Genomic DNA, 14,444 nt, shown 5'->3' on the forward strand with positions numbered 1-14,444 from the left:
TAAAGAAGAATTTATGCATGAAATAAGACTCTGAACATGCCCGATAGACAACTTCCGAAATGGGTTAATAGGGCTACGTTCACACTGTTGGGTCAGGTTTGTCAAATTAGGATTTTTTTTGTCAAATTCAATCTTTTTGGTGGCCGTTCACATTACAAAATAAATGTGATTTCTCATGCGAAAGCAATCTGACCCGCATGCGGACATGACCGTCATGATGTCACACGCACTGAAGTGTTTACAGAAGTAAGCATGGCTTCCACGGTCTCAGTACTGGCGCATTTGTGGCAATTTCAAGGATGTTGCGCTATCAAAGTCAACATTTTCTGAACCGAATTATTGTGCATAGAAGATTAATAAAAGAAGAGGCAGTTTTTCGGGATACTTTGCTTGGAATGTCTGCTTGAAGCGCAAGTCTGGGCGAACAGTCGGCGACAGGAGTTCCTAAAACACAATTTTCACCTGTTTTCTGCTCCATTGTCAACTATTCATTTTGTAACCGTCTATTTTGGCGAATAATTATGACGCTTATCGCTTTTTGAGGAATTCGACCAGATAGCGGGAGGGTTCACATTGAGGACGAATCACATATACGATTTATTTCCACATACGAAAGAGGCCTGGGTCGGATATGAAACATTCAGAATTGCCAGAATAGCAAACTCTGGCTGAGGTAAGGAGTTCCAAAACTCTCCGCTCAGCGTATGCATGTACACGGCACAAACGGAGACTTGGACTCCTCTGATGACGCCACGGTTGTGGTTGTGGTTGTGGTTGTGCTGCTGCGTTTCAATGATGACATGCTAACTAGCCACTTATGTGGCTGCTGTTATTGTTTGGATTTTATCATATTTGTTACGCTGTGTTCTTCTTCGACTGACATTGTCACGCTTTCCACTGAAAGTCTTGCAAGTGCATAACAAAACCGACATATGGCTTTTTTCTGCTCCAGTAAAATAAAAAAACAGGAAGTAATTGCTACCTGTACTTTTTATATAGGAGGAAAAAATGAAAAGTTACTTCTGCATTAACTTTCGTTTTACTTTAAGTGATTAATGTGGCTTTGGCAGGAAGAAGCGCTTGTTGTTGACACAACCTCTCCTTCCGCCCTCATGGACCGGCGTTGCAGCGCAATAGGCAAGCAGCTTACGCAGACCGGGCGAAACACAGAGGCAAGATCTCTGCGGGCCCATTGCTTGGCCAGGCTGGATTACTATGTGGACCCTAATCCAGCAGGACTGTCGCAGATTTAGAGTGCAGGGATTGGACACTGGATTTGGGCCAGGTGGACTTGCTGGAAGGAGGGAGGAAAATGTGCAACCAATCAAAGACAAAGGCCTAATATTACTATCTGATACTAATAAGCACTGTTTGATATTAGGGCAGCACGGTGGTTCAGGGGTCAGTGCATGTGCCTCACAATACGAAGGTCCTGAGTAGTCCTGAGTTCAATCCCGGGCTCGGGATCTTTCTGTGTGGAGTTTGCGTGTTCTCCCCGTGACTGTGTGGGTTCTCTCTGGTTACTCCGGCTTCCTCCCACCTCCAAAAATCATGCACCCGGGGATAGGTTGATTGGCAACACTAAAATTTGGCCCTAGTGTGTGAATGTGAGTGTGAATGTTGTCTGTCTATCTGTGTTGGCCCTGCGATGAGGTGGCGTCTTGTCCAGGGTGTACCCCGCCTTCCGCCCGAATGCAGCTGAGATAGGCTCCAGCACCCCCCGCAACCCCAAAAAAGGGACAAGTGGTAGGAAATGGATGGATGGATGGATGGATGGATGGATGGATATTAGGTCTACTATTTTAAACTAAGAAGGCATACTTAAGCTTTGTTAAAAATTGAAAATTACCGTAAAAAGATGTAATGAGAAAAATCCAAGAAAAGTCGCATATGGGCAAAAAAATTGGACTTGTCCAGGGTGTACCCCGCCTTCACCTGAATGCAGCTGAGATAGGCTCCAGCACCCCCCGCGACCCCAAAAAAGGGACAAGTGGTAGGAAATGGATGGATGGATGGATGGATGGATATTAGGTCTACTATTTTAAACTAAGAAGGCATACTTAAGCTTTGTTAAAAATTGAAAATTACCGTAAAAAGATGTAATGAGAAAAATCCAAGAAAAGTCGCATATGGGCAAAAAAATTGGACTTGTCCAGGGTGTACCCCGCCTTCGCCTGAATGCAGCTGAGATAGGCTCCAGTACCCCCCGCGGCCCCAAAAGGTACAAGCGGTAGAACATGGATGGGTGGATGATAGATTAATAATCTACTTAATTTCATTCACTGTTAATATCTGTTTACTTCCTGTTTTGACATGGTCTATCTACACTTTTATACTTTATTTACATTTTGGGTGATACTACAGATTTGGGTATGGATCCAATACTAAGTAGTTACAGGGTCATACATTGGTCATAATTAAAGTTCTCCTGAGTTTAGGGAAGTATTTCCTGACTTTATAAACCAAAGACAAAGGATTTTGTGATAATAGAAAATATTGATGCAATCATTGTAGTATAGACTCTTGTACTTGGTATCGTTAGTCAATATTTGTATATATTGTATCCTACGGTATGTAGTGAAGCATGTTTAGGTATTCCTCGTCCTGCAAGGATGATACTTGCAAGAAACCTACTTTATTTGTCGCCATGGAGGCGAGGATTAGTGATTTAGATGTAGCTAAAGCCCCGCTAATTAGCTCTGTTTTATAGCTGCACCTTCATAGTTAGTTTTAAGGCCAAAATACGTTCATTCTCTCTCTTCTGTCTCCATGCTGTTAAAGTTAAAGTCCCAACGATTGTTACACACACACTGGGTCTGGTAAAAATGTGTCCTCTGCATTTGACCCATCCCCATGTTCACCTCCTGGGAGGTGAGGGGAGCAGTGAGCAGCAGCAGCGTGCGCCGCGCTATGGAATCATTTGGTGATTTAACCCCCAATTCCAACCCTTGATGCTGAGTGCCAAGCAGGGAGGCAATGGGTCCTATTTTTTGTAGTCTTTGGTATGACTCGGGCGGGGTTTGAACTCACGACCTCCCAGTCTCAGGGCGGACACTCTAACCACAAGGCCACTGAGCTGGTAACTTTAACTTTAACTTTATTAGTACCGCCATACCGTACAACCCTCGTAGCAATTGGAACAATCTGTTCTAGGGAAAAGCCGTGGCCATCCTATAGGCTCAATGAATTGTATGGGCAATGTTTTGAGTGACATTCTTTACTAAGGGAACAAAGGCTTTCAGTGTCATTTAAATATTATTGTGCACAGTGCAAGTGTGAAAGAGAGAGAGGTTACTGCGTGTGTCTGTGATGTGAGTCTCGCCTCATGTACACTTGGTTGTACATTCCGATGTTGACCTATTTACATATTGTACTGACCCCTCTATGGTTATCATCACACTTTCCCCCCCGCAACGTGGGTTCGACTTCCAAACCCCTCTTCTTTTGCGCTATTTCGTCTCTAATCCTTAGCGCCTGTTGTGCGTGCATGGTCCGCCGGCTCAGAACAAAGCACAATGTGCACAGTCAGCATCAAGTGTGACAGGCTCATGGGTATTCTGTGTTGATGTGTAAGTCAAGACAGCTGAGAGCAACCAGAATCCGGAGGATCTTTTCCTGCAGTCCTCACGTTGCCTTTTTGGATCACTGTCCAGCTAGTTCGCCAATGGCTGTGAGTACAGAGGGCAGGCAGTGATGGCTCGCTGTGGCGTCCGCAGAACCAATCCAGATATTCTCGGTGCCTTACTTATGATTGCGCCTGCTAGGAGCGAAACGGAGGCGTCAGCACAGACAGTCAAAACAAGATGGTTATTTACACTGTCAACTTGTCAAGCGACAGCAACAACGTATAGCGGCTGACAGTCGCAGCAGACTAGATGGAGGCGGGGCTCGTCCCTTGAATCATGACATCACCCTCAGCCAATAAGGGCCGACCTCTAGTCTGATGATGTCATGCTTGTCCAATCAAAGGAGGTTCTGGCTGATGTGAGCAAGCCGAGCGTCACCCCCCTCCTCTTATGCATTCTTTTAGATTTCATGGACAGTTTGTACCTCATTATTATAAACAACTAGCTAGCAGTGGTTGTGCTGCTGCGTTTCAATGGTGATATACTAACTAGGCACTTCTGTGGTTGCTGTTATTCTTTGGATTTCATCATATTTGTTACGCTGTGGTCTTCTTAGACTGAGATTGTCACGCTCACTTTCCACTGAAAGTCTGACAAGTGCATTACAAACCCGACATGGCCTTTTTCTGCTACAGGAAAATTAAAAAACAGGCAGTAGATGCTACCTGTACTTTTTATTTAGGGTGAAAAAATGAATAGTTGCTTCTGCATTAACCTCCGTTTCACTTAGTCTGATAAAGGTAAATGTGGCTTTGGCAGGAAGAAGCGCTTGTTGTTGACGCAACCTCTCCTTCCGCCCTCATGGACCCGGCGTTGCAGCGCAATAGGCAAGCAGATTACGGAGACTGGGCGAAACACCGAGGCAAGATCTCTGCGGGCCCATTGCTTGGCCAGGCTGGATTACTATGTGGACTCTAATCCAGCAGGACAGTCGCAGATTTAGAGTGCAGGGATTGGACACTGGACTTGGGCCAGGTGGACTTGCTGGAAGGAGGGAGGGAAATGTGCAACTAATCAAAGACAAAGGCCCAATATTACCATCTGATACTAATAAGCACTGTTTGATATTAGGTTTACTATTTTAAACTAAGAAGGCGTATTTAAGATATGTTAAAAGTTGGAAATTTCCGTAAAAAGATTGAATGAGAAAAAACTTCCAAAATCAATAACTAGTGAGATTACGAGCAAATAAAGTCATCGTAAAGTCACTGTTTTTGCACACAGGGCTAAACGATATCAATGTATATCGCGATAGACATGTAATTAATATCAGTAAAAATGTGCTCGGTAAAACATTCCACATATTTTTTGTTTCTTTGCCGTAAGAAACCGGAAGTTGCGAAGCAAGGTTGGTTGCGTGGACCAAGGCCTTCGCCCTCCGGTAACCAAGCAACACAGGAAGTGATCACTGATCAGTGGGAGTGACACGCTGACAGCCAATCAGGTAACAGTATCAACTATCAAGTTTGGTTGCGCCATCTTGCTGTCCGGCGGTTGATTATTTGCTTGGAGTGAGAAGAGAAAGTAAAAATGAAGAAAATGTGGATAAAAGAGGAAAAGCCACCTTGACAATATGTTTTTTTGGGGGGGATATTTTAAAACGGACCGTAGTCAGACCAAAGTTCCGTAAATTCCTTGAACAAATCCTGCAGACAAGAGTTCTTCACGGGTCTGTTTACATTTACACACTTTGCACTATTTTCTTACACTTATTAATCATTTCTTACATATTCCTTATTTTTGCACCTTCATTTTAAGCGCTTATTCTCAAGTGTACAATTTGATTTTACAATTTTTTTTTTACATTGAGTGTTTTCCATGCTTGTGTTGACATTTCCTTTCTGCTTTAGTAGTTGAGGGGATTATAATTTGACGAAGGTTACATTCGAAATGAAAAGGTTTACAATTAATATATATTACTTTCTAGAAGTACAGGCATGTAAAATTTCAGCGAAAATGGGTAAATCCACCTTTTTTAAACATTAATTTTAAACCAGTTGTTATTCTACAGTATTTATTAGTACCCAGTGAAAAGGTATATTTTTGACGTGACTGATTGTAAACAGAGATCACAACACCGGAAGTATATTACCCGAGGGGGCGTGGCTACAGCATAGAGTTGCCAAATAGGAAATGTTTTCTGACTTTGTTGAGTGCATGTTACAGATAGTAATCATTAGGGATGTCCGATAATATCGGCCTGCCGATATTATCGGCCAATATATGCGTTAAAATGTAATATCGGAAATTATCGGTATCGTTTTTTTTATTATCTGTATCGTTTTTTTGTTTTTTTTTATTAAATCAACATAAAAAACACAAGATACACTTACAATTAGTGCACCAACCCAAAAAACCTCCCTCCCCCATTTACACTCATTCACACAAAAGGGTTGTTTCTTTCTGTTATTAATATTCTGGTTCCTACATTATATATCAATATATATCAATACAGTCTGCAAGGGATACAGTCTGTAAGCACACATGATTGTGCGTGCTGCTGGTCCACTAATAGTACTAACCTTTAACAGTTAATTTTACTCATTTTCATTAATTACTAGTTTCTATGTAACTGTTTTTATATTGTTGTACTTTCTTTTTTATTCAAGAAATTTTTTTAAATTTATTTATCTTATTTTACTAATTTTTTTAAAAAGTACCTTATCTTCACCATACCTGGTTGTCCAAATTAGGCATAATAATGTGTTAATTCCACGACTGCATATATCGGTTGATATCGGTATCGGTTGATATCGGTATCGGTAATTAAAGAGTTGGACAATATCGGATATCGGCAAAAAGCCATTATCGGACATCCCTAGTAATCATGATCATTTTTAATGATAATAATGTCAAATGCATACTTATCTCTGCGTTTAGGCCTCTTGTCCACACGCAAATGCATACTTTTGTCCTTAAAATCGCAGACTTCAGCAAAGTCTGGCTAAGGTAAGGAGTTCCAAAACTCTCCGCTGAGTGTATGCATGTACACAGCACAAATGGAGACTTGGACTCCTCTGATGAAGCCACGGTTGTGCGATTACATTTCCAAAGCTCAACAACACTGCTGCTATATGTTAGAACGTAAAAATGCTGCTATTTTCACTCAACACTGACAAAAAAGACGCATCAAAGACTGTTAAGACTGCAGGCTGAAGTGGCCCGAATCAGATTTTTTTTTTTTTTAGATTTTTTCCATCTGATAGTTTACACTGCAAGTAAAATTTGATTTTTATCAGACTCCTGTGTAAACGCACCCAGGCCCCAATGTGGCCCAATGTGAAAACACAGGAAGATGACTATGAGGAAGTCGCTACTACTACAAAATATAATAAAAGTCGCAACACCTTAAAAATGAGTGGGTTTTTTTACGTGAAAGTAAATGAAAGTAACATAATGTATGAATGGATGTATATAGCGTAATATATTTGGGAGGGTTGTAATCTTTTTATGGCTGTTAAATAGAGGAGACACAGACATCAGCGTGGATCAACGTTAGCTTTATTTTTCATCTCACATGTAAACAGACACCCCACAGGGTCAATTCTGGTCCTTCAACAATCAGTATTTCTTCGGAATAAAAATATATATTCATATACAGCCTATTTGCGCACTATTGACAAGTGATGCACCGAAAATTCAGTCTTAAACAGCGAAACCGGATGTCGTGATGAAATAGCGACTGCGTCTTTCCTTGCGCGCACGAGTGGGGTAGCTCGCCAAAAGATGACGAAAAAGTCACATTCAGGTCGCATTGCGTTTACATTGGAAAATATCAGATTCCAGGACCACCTCCTGATGTGGCCTGAATCTGATGCCAAAAGATCAGATTTGAAGCACTTTGGAGCGTTTAGACTGACATAAAAACAATCAGATTCGGTGTGCAAAATGGGCTTTGCGACAATGGCAGTCAGCTGTTTCGGATACATCAGGCTGTCGGACCTCCAGCTGATGGGACAATTTTGACAAGCAAGACCTGTTGCTTGGTGTCATAAGAAAGGTGCAACATTAGCTCATATTTTTTAATCCATACTTAACAACATAGATCATCAAGTTATTTACTTATATGTGTTGGTTCCATTTGTGTTAATGGGAAGAGCGTAAAACACGCCCAAGCAACTAAAAAAAACATGATGTAACTTCCTCCTGTTAAAGACAATTATATATATTATATCACTATATTGAGGATTAAGTGCGTTATAATTCCATGAGAATTTTGCAGTGATCTATACGCTTCAGGCACTTAACCTTTGAAGAGATTTTTTGGCTCCTATTTCAGAAATAATGTACAATTCACTGTACATGTAATATATCACCATGTTGCTGATTTAACGTGTTACAAGTCCCCGAGTGTTGGGTTTCATACGTTCTTTAAGACAGTGTTTTTCAACATTTTCTGAGCCAAGGCACATTTTTTTAATTGAAAAACTTCTGAGGCCCACCACCAGCAGAAAACATAAAAAAATGAAATTCAGTAGCCGATATTGTCAATAAAATGTCGTTCTCGCAATTGTTGGATATGAATTCAAACCATAACCAACCATGCATCACTATAGCTCTTGTCTCAAAGTAGGTGTACTGTCACGACCTGTCACATCACGCCGTGACTTATTTTGTTTTTTTGGTGTTTTCCTGTGTGTATTGTTTTAGTTATTGCGCTCCTATTTTGGTGGCTTTTCCTCTTTTGTTGGTATTTTCCTGTAGCGGTTTCATGTCTTCCTTGAACGCTATTCCCCGCACCGGCTTTGTTTTCGCAATCAAGACTATTTAAGTTGTGCGGACGCTATCCTTGTTTGTGGGGACATTGTTGATTGTCATGTCATGTACGGATGTACTTTGTGGACGCCGTCTGCTTCACACGCTGTAAGTCTTTGCTGTCGTCCAGCATTCTGTTTTTGTTTACTTTGCAGCCCGTTCAGTTTTAGTTTCGTTTTGCATAGCCATTCCTAAGCTTATATGCCTTTTCTTAGCAGCACTCGCCTATTGTTTATTTTTGGTTTAAGTGTTAGATACCTTTTTACCTGCACACTGCCTCCCGCTGTCGCCTGCATATTGTGACCACGACAAACCCTGTTCCCGACATCTACAAAGCAATTAGCTACCTGCTGCCACCTACTGATATGGAAGAGTATTACACGGTTACTCTGCCGAGCTCTAGACAGCACAGACACTCAACAACGGCACATTTGCGGATTATAATTACTGGTTTGCAAAAAATATTTTTAACCCAATTAGGTGAAATTACATAATCTCCCACGGCACACCAGCCTGTATCTCACGGCACACTAGTGGTTGGAAAAACACTGCTTTAAGCTCAAAGAAAAGATTCATAATGTTCCCAGGAGTCTGTGTAAGTTCAGGCTGGTTTTACAGATAATGTGCATGTCATTGTACGTCTAGTATATAAAAATAAACATTATAATAACAGAGGTGTAATGCCACCAAGTCAGCTGTGGCTGCTTTTTTCCAGGCGTCTAATTTGACCAGATGTGCATGACAGCAAGTGTGTGCGTTTGTGTGTAGACAAGAGACCGTTTTGAAACCACAGGAGACCATTTAAACCCCGGATATGGATTTTTGAAACTCTGTGTTCGTGTGAACATGGCCTCAGTTTTTTTCAAGTACCCGCCGTCCATGTGTGGCAGATAAACACAGTTATGATAAGTTAGGAAAAATACAACTCACAATAACGCTAAATTAGTGGGAGCTCGAGGCTTGTTTCTTTGCGATGGGATGGTCTCAGGCAGGTTGATGGTACAAACCAAGGGTTCTTTACCTTTATGACCTCGGGGCCCACTCAAATCTTAACACCGAATTAGTACTTTTCCTCTTGGTTCTAATCATATCAAATAATTGTATGTAACCTACTTACATTTGAACAGGATACACATTGTAAAATGGTATGAAAGCATGTGTTAATCACAAAGACTATTATCAAGGCTTACGTCAGGCTGATTACAAAAATAACTGTACACATAAAATAAATAAACTGTACCGTATTTTTCGGACTATAAGTCGCTCTGGAGTATAAGTCGCACCGGCCGAAAATGCATAATAAAGAAGGAAAAAAACATATATAAGTCGCACTGGAGTATAAGTCGCATTTTTGGGGGAAATTTATTTGATAAAACCCAACACCAAGAATAGACATTTTGAAAGGCAATTTAAAATAAATAAAGAATAGTGAACAACAGGCTGAATAAGTGTACGATATAAGACGCATAAATAACGAACTGAGAACGTGCTTGGTATGTTAACGTAACATATTATGGTAAGGGTCATTCAAATAACTATAACATATAGAACATGCTATACGTTAACCAAACAATCTGTCACTCCTAATCGCTAAATCCGATGAAATCTTATACGTCTAGTCTCTTACGTGAATGAGCTAAATAATATTATTTGATATTTTACGGTAATGTGTTAATAATTTCACACATAAGTCGCTCCTGAGTATAAGTCGCACCCCCGGCCAAACTATGAAAAAAAACTGCGACTTATAGTCCGAAAAATACGGTAGCTAAATTCGTAAATATTAATAACGTATCGTTTGTCAATAAAGTTTAAATACAACTTCACCACTTACGTCATAATTTTTCCGCTTAACAGACTTCTTTGACTTTAGGTCCAGACTTCTTCTGTTTGTTTGATGTTGTCTTTACCGCCACAAGTGGTGGAAAAGTGTATTACAAATGAGTACCGTTGCGGCCCATACGAATCACAGCTGAGAAACACTTCTTTTTTTTTTGGTGGCCCTCTAGGGGGCGCTCGCGTCCCAACAATGTTAGGAAACACTGGTAAATACTATAAAGCTGCCGGGGACTGCAGATGGAAAGTAGCCTTTGACTACAGTCCGGCACCTTTACATTTTTATATGTTCTTTAATGTGCATTGTCCCATGTAACGAAGATGTAACAAATATAGCAAATGGCTACTTCCTATCTATGAACAAGCTCATTGGTGTGTCTCGAGTGACTGGCGAAAGTTAAGTGATTCAGTGATTCTCACAGCGTTCTCCATCTTAATTAAATATTCAAACACAGTGTTACTGTTCAAACTGTGTGTAATGTTACAGTAGCCAAATGTTTTAAAAATACTTCTTGAATAAAATCTCTGCCTCTTTTTTTTAATGAATACTTAGGCCTACGACGCTACTGTATTTTAATGGTGGTCATTACGAGCTTTCTGTGTGGAATTAGCATTTTCTCCCCGTGACTGCGTGGGTTTCCTCCGGGTACTCCGGCTTCCTCCCACCTCCAAAGACATGCACCTGGGAATAGGTTGATTGGCAACACTAAATTGGCCCTAGTGTGTGAATGTTGTCTGTCTATCTGTGTTGGCCCTGTGATGAGGTGGCGACTTCCAGGGTGTACCCCGCCTTCCGCCCGAATGCAGCTGAGATAGGCTCCAGTACCCCCCGCGACCCCGAAAGGGACAAGCGGTAGAAAATGAATGGATGGGGAATTACGGTGGTACTTGGAAAGACAAGTGTTTTCTGAGGTGGCACTTGTGTTTGGGGACCGCTGATGTAGACCATGCACAAGGAAGTGTTTGAAATGTACAAAAACAAATCATAATATGACCTCTTGAGCTAATAAGTAATAACTTTACCTGGCTATAATAACGTATTAAAAACCTGTCATGTCCCGCGTTTCCCTGACGCGGCCTCACTTCTTACAGTGCCCAGACGCACACTCTTGACGGAAACATTGAGACAGCTGCCATTACAACCACAGGAAGTGAACTAGAAAGAAACTATTGTCTGCAGCTGTGTGTTCGCTCGCGTCCATTAAAGTTCCCAGCCTGGTTCTCCCACACCGAACTCATCCAAGCATGCATTTGCTTTGTGCACTTTGAACAGAGAAGTGTCCATGTCCACCCTAAATGTTTTTAGGGCAGACAACAGATATATGATGTATGATTGTGAATATTATGTAATGGATAGGAATGTCTGATGCTGGATGTCAATAAAAGTAAAAAGAAAAAAGAAAAAAAAATTGACAAAATAATAGAATGATAAATGGCACAATATGCTACTGCATACGTCAGCAGACTAAACATACTGTTTGTTTACTTAATAATAAAAGAAAAGTTGTCTAGTAAAAAATAAAGTATAATAACAGGCTACTTCTCTTGAATACGTATCCCCACACTGTAGTGTTTTATTCCCTTCCTAGAATGTGTATCAGAGTCCCCCCATCCTCCCTCCTCCTGGACATAATACCGCACCTCCTCCCCTTCCATCTGTGATGTGAGGGGATTACGGGTGGACGGCAGCCCGTCAGAGGCTCATCCCGCACAGGCGGCAGTTGTCCGCGGCGCAGGGGCGTCGACGATGGCAAACTAATAACGTCTTTTTTAATCACCGCGGGCCCCTCTGGAGGATCTCAGCACCGAGGCACACCGAGCAGGGGGCGCTGGGGGGACAAACACGGGGACGCGAATGCACCCTCCGCCTCGCTCTCGGCTGCACAAGCAACGGGACCGACGGCGGTTGTGACGTTCCGTGCTCTTTCGGCTGGACCGTGAACGCCTCATGACATGTTCGAGTAAGTCGAAAAAAGATGCGTTACGATTTTTCCCCCCGCTTATTATCACAAGAAGGGAAGCGAAGGGATATTTTTGTCTACACGGCGACCGTGATGCGTTCAAGGGACTCCCGGTCGATCAGCGGTCATCCGGTCACCGTCGCCCCCGCCCCCACCGCACACCCATCCATCCGTTCCAGAATGAAACGAATCGATCGATTCCTCCCAGCTCTGTTTTTTTTTAATTGTATTATCTTATGTTATCCTCCTAATAATCATTTGCTTGTAGCCAAATTAGCCTGATTGCTAGCTAGCCGGCTGCTGTTGACATTACAGGGACGAGTGACGTCAACGTCTGACGTCACAACGTGGCGATAATGATGGTGATTTTTTGGAACATGTGGATTTAGTTTAGCGATACTGTTGGGAGACAAAGGCTGACACAGATTCCAGTTTAATGGATTTTAAGCCCATTACATAGCCCTGTGTTTGCATACTGTATCTAAAGTAATGCTTCCTGATTAACATTTTGTTTGCTAATACCGAATTTTGAGGCTGCACGATTTTGAGAAATGCGATCTTTCTTTTCAAAACTGCAAATAGATATGCAATGTTTAGATTTTATACATATTAATGCATAAAAGTGCAAAAATAGGAGTGAAGGAAAACATGTTCTTTTAGACTGTCAATCAACATATTCTTGTCTCAAGGTCCCACACATTAGAACATTATGCAATAATCTACTTTCAAAAATATTTGTCTTTATGTAGACAGACTCAGAGCTTTTGTCTGCATCATGCTCTTAAACTGAATAAATAACCGATAAAAAACTATACTGTTCATGATGTAACCATTTAAAGGGATACAAATTCAAATTTCTCTGTACTGTAGAATGGTTTACCATTGCACTGCAATCGGAAGGTTAATAACGTTGTTATACTAAATAAATAAAGAAACAAAAAAATTAAATGGACTCTCATTGTTAGGAAACGGTGAGGTGGATCCCAAGGATGCAGAGACGAATTTGTGTTTACAATTGTTCTTCCTTTTATTTGGCGGAAGCACAAGGTAGCAAACAAAGGCGATGGTGGAAAACACAAAACACACCATGTAAAAAACTACTAAGAGGAAAATAAACACACAAAACTAAAAGCGCTAGACAAGGCTAGGAAAAATATACTTCATGAAAGAAGTAAATAGACTAGGTCCAAAATAAAACGCTAGACAAGGCTAGGAATAATACGGGCCAACCTGAGATGAAAAGTATGCGATGAACTAGTGAGTTCTCGTGGCACGACCAACAGGTTGCAAGCAATGGCAAAGTTCCGGCGCTCACCGGTTGTCAGCAGCCTGGTTAAATAAGCTGTTACTAATTACTGTCAGGTGTGTGCTGCTGCCTTGCGTCAGCTGCACTCCATACTGTGAACGAGAGAGAGAGTGAACATGGAGTGCAGACAACAGAAATGAGCAAGGACATTTACAGATTACCACAGTACCCCCCCCTCAACGGACGCCTCCTGGCGGCCTACCTGGCTTGTCTGGGAATCGAACGTAAAATTCCTTGATCAAGTCCTTGTCAATTATAAGCGATCTAGAAATCCATGACCGTTCCTCCGGGCCGTACCCCTCCCAGTCCACCAGGTATTGGAAACCCCTGCCCCTTCTTCTCACATCCAAGATGGTGTTTACTGTATATGCTGGGTGACCCTCAACCAGCCTGGGTGGAGGAGGCGGTACCTCAGGAGGACTGAGCGGGCTGGATGAGACAGGCTTGATGCGGGACACGTGAAAAACAGGATGGCACTTGAGAGATCTAGGGAGATGGAGCTTGACTGCAACACGATTGATGATCTTGGCAATGGGGAATGGTCCAATGAACCTGGGAGCCAGTTTCCTAGATTCGGTGGCCAATGGTAGGTCCCGAGACGATAACCAGACCTTCTGTCCCAACCGGTAGTGTGGGGCTGGTGTGCGATGGCGGTTGGCTAAGAGTTGATTCCTGGCCGATGTTCTTCTTAACGCCGCCCTGGTGTTGCGCCAAGCCTGGTGAGCCCGATGCAGGTGTGCAGTAACTGATGGAACGTCGGCACTGGGTTGGGTAGAAGGAAAAACTGGTGGTTGGAACCCATAGGCGACGTGAAATGGAGACAGGCCGGTGGCGGAGCTAATGAGGGAATTGTGAGCGTATTCGATCCATGGGAGATTCTCAGACCAGGTCGAAGGTTGCTGATGACAAGTGCACCGGATGGCTGCCTCCAAGTCTTGGTTGGTCCGCTCGGTCTGTCCA

General features: G+C 42.2%; 1 protein-coding gene across 3 annotated transcripts in view; it reads left to right on the forward strand.

Moving 5' to 3' along the window:
* The window catches only part of LOC133660478 (protein Aster-A-like), a 74,815-nt gene that overhangs the window by 12,813 nt on the left and 47,558 nt on the right, over window positions 1-14,444 (forward strand). The window contains exon 1 of one of the 3 annotated variants that reach the window (XM_062064008.1): window positions 11,897-12,178. The exons of the other annotated variants lie outside the window; for them this stretch is intronic. Within the exon in view, the coding sequence (XP_061919992.1) occupies window positions 12,171-12,178 (8 nt within the window). The 5' untranslated portion in view covers window positions 11,897-12,170. Of the gene's footprint in view, window positions 1-11,896; window positions 12,179-14,444 lie in introns of those variants that run through there. 3 annotated transcript variants of the gene reach the window in all.

The sequence above is a fragment of the Entelurus aequoreus genome, linkage group LG11 (assembly GCF_033978785.1).
Source record: "Entelurus aequoreus isolate RoL-2023_Sb linkage group LG11, RoL_Eaeq_v1.1, whole genome shotgun sequence".
Taxonomy (NCBI): Eukaryota; Metazoa; Chordata; class Actinopteri; order Syngnathiformes; family Syngnathidae; genus Entelurus; species Entelurus aequoreus.